At 39.8% G+C, this 7821-nt stretch overlaps 1 protein-coding gene across 5 annotated transcripts in view; it reads left to right on the top strand.

The window, feature by feature from the left end:
* Best3 (bestrophin 3) overlaps nucleotides 1-7821 on the top strand; it is a 42136-nt gene that overhangs the window by 11991 nt on the left and 22324 nt on the right. For all 5 annotated transcript variants that reach the window (XM_023716335.1, XM_023716338.1, XM_023716336.1 and 2 more), the window contains 3 exons: nucleotides 4816-4970; nucleotides 7025-7102; nucleotides 7202-7354. In XM_023716335.1, coding sequence (XP_023572103.1) covers nucleotides 4816-4970; nucleotides 7025-7102; nucleotides 7202-7354 — 386 coding nt within the window. The remainder of the gene's footprint in view (nucleotides 1-4815; nucleotides 4971-7024; nucleotides 7103-7201; nucleotides 7355-7821) is intronic.

The raw sequence follows: 7821 nt of genomic DNA, 5'->3' as shown, positions 1-7821 counted from the left end.
TTCTGTAGTAGATAGCTCATAAGAGTGGCTAGAAGTCAGTAAATTTAGGAATAAATCACCCTTTACTCTTCTTAAACCCTGTAAATCTTAACATGAAGTTCCATGAACTTGTTCTATAACTAAAGGGAGTGATGAGGCGCCATTGACTTCAGTGGTTCTTACAGCTCCACGACGTCAATGTGGCCAAGTAATTCCCCAGCTGCCAAGCAGTTGTTCCGTTGCAAGTTCTGACTTTAGAGGCACTGGCTGGAAGGTGAGCCCTGTGTGAGGTTTTGGCATAGACAGAGCATTTCATTGGTGATCGTCTCTTCTTTCCTAAGTATAATCAATTGAATTCTGTGGAGCAGTTCTGCCCTGAGGTCTGCCATGGATTTTCCTGACTCCTCTCATGGCTCTGGGACTCCCTAGTCTCGAAACCTCCAACTGTCCTGTGTTTCAGGAGAAGTGGCCAACGAGACAGTGGAATGCACAGTGGTGCCAGCTTTTCCTGCTGGCTGAACTTTCAGAGGCTGAGTCAGTTCCCCCTACAGTCTCACATGATGAGCCCGGAACAGACCAAATGTCATCTTGTGAGTGAAACTTGATTCGCCTCTGAGCACTTGCTCTGCACAGGAGAGAAGGTGCACCGCAGTGTTCGGCTCCTTGCGTGAATGCCCCAGAGACAGTCTCCAGTGTCTGACGTTCCATCACAGTTCTGTTTTATGAGTTTATTTTTTTATTAATTTCAGTGAGAAAGAAATAACAATGAGACAGTTTCAAAAAAGGTTAGCAGGACACTTGCAATAATTAATACATTGCATAATGTCTTCATAGCAGTTATTCACAGTACAAGATGCAGACATGATCTCTTGTCTAAACAATATTAGTGCAAATCTTTCTTCTCATTGAACTAAGAGTAAGTATCTGTATATCTATCCTATTTTGTGCATACATATACACTTTTTTTTTCATTAAACAATGGTCTTTCATTTATATCCCCCCCCTTTTTTTGTCAGAGGTGGGTGTTCCATTGCTGTTACAGAAGCCGTATTTGGAGCAGTCTTTAAAGGACCTTTTCCTACTTGATGCCAGTTCAAATGTTATAAGCATTTGAACATCAATTATTTTGGATTCTAGTTTTGTTTGCTTTATCTAAGAAACTTAAGGATTCCACATTTTTAAAAAATTTAACTTTTTTCATCTGTTCTGCTAAGATGAATATCTTTGTAGAACACTTTTTCTTGACTTCTAAATTCTTCATGGACTTTCTGAGTTAGATGAACATTTGTAAATTTCTTATATAATTTAACAAATTCTTAAAACATTACTGACTTCCTGGCATAGAGTAAATATATAATCTTCATATGTTCTAACTGTGTATTAACAATAAAAAGCTTTTAATTAACCAGATTAAAAAATAACCCTCCTTTGCCTTCAATTTGTCATTTTTATTACTAATTAGAATAATTTCATTTGTTTATTAGCTTTATTTTACTTGGGTTATTTACCTGTTTGAAGAATGTATGCAATGTGTTAATTATTGAAACTGTCCTACCAATTTGATTTGAAACTGTCTCATTGCTATTTGTTTCTCAATAAAATTATGGGGAAAAAAAGAAAAACAATATAACAAAAATGCAAATTCTAAATTAAATCATTAAAATTTGGCAATGTATATGTTTTATGAGTTTAAATCCGTGCATCTTGATGTTTCTGGAAGTATGACTGCAGATCCTAATCACTGAAATATCAAGGGTATCTATGTAAATTGTAGTTTCCCAGGCAGCCTAGGGAATTATAGACACTGAGGCTTAAGAACCAAGGGATGCACCTTTCTACAAAACCCCAGGAGCACTGCAGGATGCTCAAACCTCAAACCAAGAATGCTGAAATGCCCAAGACTAGGCCAGTTTTTCCTAAACTCTGCCACACATTGCAATCACTCACTGGGAATAATTTTAAAATACTGGTATCTGTCTGCCACCCTCAGACCCTGGGTTACAGTACCATTCTAATGTGCAGCGAAGTTTAGGAACTGCTGCCCTAGGGCATATCAATTAATCCCTCTAATTTTATCTGCAAATTGCCTGAGATCTGTGCACAGAGGGCAAATGAAGTTCTAGGCACTTAACATTTGCATAATACTGTCATCATGTGTCATCATGTGTCACGATGTGATTCCATCCCTTTCTCGGTCTCATTTTGCCTCTCTTTGACTTTTTCAGTTGACAAGGATGTCTAAGCCTCTAGCATTATATTTAAAGGAAAGGTTTAGTTGAAGGGTGGCTTTGTTGTGTATATTTAGAAAACACAGAGATGAAAACAAGGCAGGCACACTGCAGTCTTCCTGAAAAAGTCATCCCTCCTCCAAGAAGGGGCTCAGATGCTGAACACACGACTTTCTTTTTTAGAAAGGACTGGCATCAAATCTATTCTGCCTTCAATTTTTCAGATGCAGACCTTTGGGTCCTGCAATTTGAGCCTCACTGGATTCTAGGCATGAAAGGCAAAAAACACCTGCCTCAGCTTCAACCAACAAATAGATAAGGCAACTATACAGAAGACATAATCTCTGATGACCAGATGGGTTTGTCAATAGAATTAATTTGTCCTTTGGCTTGAGGGCAAGAAAATTTTGCCTTCGGGTAGCAGATCCATAACTCAAGTTGTAAGTCAATGTAATTATATATTTGTATTGACAGATATACATGTTTTACTCTGATTAGAAATAGTAAAGAAGATACTTCTGGGGATAAGCAATATGAAAATTGCTGAGCATAGCTGAGCTGGCCAGAAGGAAAAGAAATGGCAAGAGAAATCCTAGGAAAATTATGGGGAAAAAAAAGAGAGAGAGAAATCCTAGGCATGCACAATGGCTGGACTAAATTGCCATGCCAGCCATGGATTTGATAGGACCTGAAGGAGCATAATATCAGGACAGACATTCAAAGAAGACAGGTTGGCAAGAGACCAGCCAAATGATAGACTATCAAACTGCAGCACCTTAATAACTGTAATTAACATAGCCTTAATGCTGAGTTAATGACCCGATTCTGAAAAAAGTATTGCTCTTTGGTTAATATTACTTGAAGTTGTGAGGAAGACCAAATTCTGTTTCATTAAAAATGCTCTTTGAGTGGATTTGGCCAACAATCTAAGCATTTTCTTTCAAATAACTATGTAATTTGATTCCCAAAGATGAGATTACTTTGAATAAAATATGTGACCCTGTAAGGAATGACAAAGGTAGCTCCACCTATGTACTCTTAGAGGATAGATTAATATCTGAGCCATCATACACCTTTCAATAAATTCAGGCTGAAAACTTACCGGCTTCCTTTCCTCTACTGGTTGTTCCAATAATAGATGTCCTAGCCAGGCAAAGCAGTACACACCAAAAATCTCAGCTACACAAGAAGCTGAGGCAAGAGGACTAAAATTTCAAGGTCTGCCTGAGCAACTTAGTGAGACTTTCTGTCTACATAAATTTCATTAGAGGGTGGAGATGTAGCTCATTGATAGAGCACTTGCCTAGCATGCGTGAGGCCCTGGGTTCAATGCCCCATATCCAGGGCAGGTGCAGGACAGTGTTCTACATGGAGGGAGGGACTCTTGCCTTAGTATTTGTACTAAATAACCCTTCACTCTGTATATTTGCTTTCTACTCAGAAGCCGGGAATGGAGGTGCTAGCACAGTGTGATCCATGCCCCTGAATAAAAAGTACCTAGAGACAAAGTTATTCTTTGGTCAAATTGCAGAGATTGCAAGCAGTGTATAAGTGGAATCATTTGTGGAATTTACACTATAAATTCTGAGAATATAACTATTAGACAGTTGATATGAAATATCTGCAAATAGGTTTCCAGCTAAAGAACAGCTGCAGCAAATCTTCAGGCGTAAAGCCAAGACAGGTCAAATGCATGCCTTCACTTCTCTCTTTTTTACATTTTACACTTGCCTATGTTTGTGCTACATGATCATTACACTCATCTTGAGAGGCTGACACACACACACAACACATCTTGGGCATTTTATTTCCTTTTCCCTCCACACATTTCCTCTCACCTCCACAAAGTCTACCTGCCTCCTGACATCTTTTATTTTGCTCTCTAAATTATCTCTCTGTTAACATCTTGAAGTAACATTTAATCATCGCCCAACTGGGTCCAGGGAGATGGCTCAGTAGAATAAGCTCTTGCCTGGCAAGCACAAGGGCCTGAATTCAATCCCTGATTCCAACAAAATAATAATAATCATAATCATAATCATAATCATATGCTAAAAGTCTTTTTGAACAAATAGAAGAACAGATGATCTAGATTGTACAACAACTCTGCATTGTACAAAGAAGCCAGAAGTGAATTAATTACCAGGCTTTTCTCTCTTTTTTTGCCCTCCATAGAGGACACCATTGTCCAGGCCTGTCCAGAAGCCTTCTAAGCTAGCACAAATAACCTGCGTATAGTCTTAAACTAGACTCCCATTGGTAAATATTGGCTTTGCAATAGTTTCCATTTATTTCAAATACTGAACAAACAAAGTCCTCCTTGGTCAGGACACTGAGTTTTTTCCAATATTGCTGTATGTCAAAGAGTTTCCTCTGAGCTCAGGAAAACATGCAGCCACCGGGACCCAGCTCCACTAAATCACCCATAAGGATTCAAAAGAACACTGATAACCAAGTGAATCAAAATCTGGGGATAAACTACTTGGATAGGAACCCTCGTATTTCTTTAGTATCCCTCCGTATGCTTCCAAGGTAAACTAAAGATATGGTAAAGTATCAGTGCTGAACTAAGTTTGTATAATCTATAGCTGTTTTTGTTTTGTTCAAGGTTTTATGACAGCAGATGAAAGAAAATTATTTGACCATCACAAATCTCCTCATCTGAAATACTGGGTTCCATTCATCTGGTTTGGAAATCTTGCAACTAAAGCCCGGGATGAAGGTAGAATAAGAGACAGCGTTGATCTACAGTCACTGATGACTGTAAGTACATCACACATCATCAGCACAAGATGTTGGGGCTGGGGAGATGGCTCAGTGGAATAAGCGCTTCCCTGGCAAGTGTAAGGGCCTGAGTGCAATCCCCGGTTCCGGGGGAAAAAAAAAAAAAAAGATGCTGAGGACATCCCACTGGGGACCTGGATATAGGTGGTCAGGTCAGGAAGGGTCTGTTTTGTTCAATCTGGTTCCAAAGGAACCAAAAGATCAAGCTAATTTCAGAACCCACAATGTGCAGGATACAGTGCACATCTTGAACTCAGATTGCTCGGTCATAGTTGCTTGGAAGTCATGTTTTATACAGAACACTGTGATAGGCTTTGCAAACAGTGCTCCTGGACTGATTAGCCATGGGCTGCCGAGGGCTCTGGAGGGCGCAGAGCCTGCACAACATATTTTTCCTCCCTGGCTTCAGGATTCTGCTAGAGAGAGAGAGAGAAATAGAAAGAGAGCTGAATTCATCTAAGAAACGTATTAATATGGCTTTACTTTTTATACTTCATTTTTATACTTTTCTGCTGGATGGTTAAGACCAAGATAAAGCAAGACCTAGATAACAAGAAATGTAACTTCTGTATCTGACAAGGTCAGTCAAATCCCCTCAGGATTTATCCTGAAACCCTGTACTGCAGTTTGTAGATCCTTTGTCAGTGTCAGTCATGGGGATGAGTCACAGCCATTGCTTGGCCAATTTGCTCTCTGTGAAAGCCTGAGAGAATGTTTTCTTGCCATGTGACTCTCCTTAGGCACACTCTACATCATCGATCACTTTCCTCCTTGGCCTCATAATCTCCTTGATCAGAAAATTTGGGACACAACTGAGTTATAGAATGTTACAGTATAGGTCTTCACTGACCTTGAAAGGCTAGGGCCAAAATGTGCTGAGCTATAAAAGGCTCAAGTCAACAACTTTTGACATTGCCAGTCCTACGGAAAACCCATTACTATTATGGACTACTGGACTATATTGGAATATTTTGCTGAATTCACGCACCTACAATATTTAAATGACAATGGAATACCCTTCTCTGACAAAACTAAACAAAAAAGGGGGATACAAATGAATGACCATTTTGTATCTGTATATTCAAAATAGTTAGGATAGATATACAGCTACTTTCTCTTAATTCAGTGAATGGGAAGATTTGTTCTCATAGTGTTTGTGGACAGGATATCATGTCTGCATCTTGTACAATGAGTAACCACTGAGACAACAATATGCAATGTATTGATTATTGAAACTGTCCTTCTAATCAGTTTTGAAACTGTCTAATTGCTATTTGTTTCTCAATAAAATTATTCAAAAAATAAAAAGGAAATAAATTTAAATTCTTCAAAAAAAAAAAAAAAAAGAAAACAGGAACAAACTCACAAGAAGCTGCCTGTATGTGTGCTAAGACAGTCTCCCCCCTGAGATAAGCTAAAAGCCTAACTGGTTTTAAAATAGCACCCAAATGAAGGTGAAATTTTCATCCCAGTCTTAGATAATAGATGCATTCAATAGAGGAAAGAAATCAATGGGTCTCAGTCCTTCTTCTCCAAGGAGAAATAGATTTTCTATCGATGTGACTAAAGCCCTCATTTGTTGGGGGGAGGAGTTCAAGATGTGTCTCCAGCTCTTTCTTAAGATCTATGGCAACCATGTTTTTACAATAAAAAATGCTTTCCAAATTGTTCTGCTAAGACAGCAAGAAGTTGCTTTCAAAAATACTAGTCATTGCCTTTCCTTCACCATTTATTGCTAATGCATATGTTGAAAATTAGGGATTTGATAGACTAAAGGCTTTTTCTACAACATCCAATCTTAATATTTTAAAAATACTGTATGTGTATCTAAATGTCCTCACTCTTTTTGCCCACTGTTCAGTGATGTTTGATACACACCAGCTTTAGAACGTGCTTGGAAAGTAGCCCTGGGAGCCAGTTTTCTAGCCTTACAAAGCCTGTCCCACCCTTTCAGACACTGCTTGAGTCCCAGTCAATACTTATTACCACACCTGTCATTTCAACAAATCCTATCTTGTCTGTTTCCGCCATAGGAAATGAATCGGTACCGCTCCTGGTGCAGCCTCCTATTCGGTTATGATTGGGTTGGAATCCCGCTGGTCTACACCCAGGTATCAGATGCTATTAGCTAGCTCTGCTTACCCAGCTTGGCCCTCCAACTTCCCATGGACAGCAGCGCTGTCCGCTCACCCAGGTTCTCTCTGTTGCAGGTTGTCACTCTCGCAGTCTACACCTTCTTCTTTGCCTGCCTGATTGGACGCCAGTTTCTGGATCCCACCAAAGGCTACGCAGGGCATGACTTAGATCTCTACATTCCAATCTTTACTCTCCTCCAGTTCTTCTTCTACGCAGGATGGCTGAAGGTAGCCACTAGTCTCAGGGCCTGGAACCCTCTCTGTAACCTGTCATGGTCTAAATTCTCCATGCTGATTTGTACCAAGACTTTAGCAAATCATTCATGAATGAGCAGAGGTAGATTTAACATGCAATAGCTCAGAAATGTGTTTTTCTTTCCATCAAGGATCAAAGTGACAAAGATGTAGTCTAACTATATTGCAGCAGTCTGAAACAGTTCACTATGTAAGCAAATTAGAACACTTTTTTTAATCACTGCTTGAAATTTCTCTGAAGTCTTGTGAACTGTTCCACATCAAGTGCATCCCATTGTCAAAACAAGAACTAAGGGCCAGCCAAATAGCTCAGTGGATTAAACCACCTGCAAGCAGGCGCAGGGGCCAGTTCAATTCCCCAGCCTGCAGTGCCGCCCTGTCCCTGGGGCGTGCTGAGACAGCAATTGAGGCTGGGCGTGGTGGTGCATGCCTGTAATCCC

Source organism: Octodon degus, unplaced genomic scaffold (genome assembly GCF_000260255.1).
Source record: "Octodon degus isolate 3935 unplaced genomic scaffold, OctDeg1.0 scaffold00047, whole genome shotgun sequence".
NCBI classification, from domain to species: Eukaryota; Metazoa; Chordata; class Mammalia; order Rodentia; family Octodontidae; genus Octodon; species Octodon degus.
The sequence above is the reverse complement of the archived record's forward strand: the minus strand, read 5'-3'. Positions and strand labels throughout refer to the sequence as shown.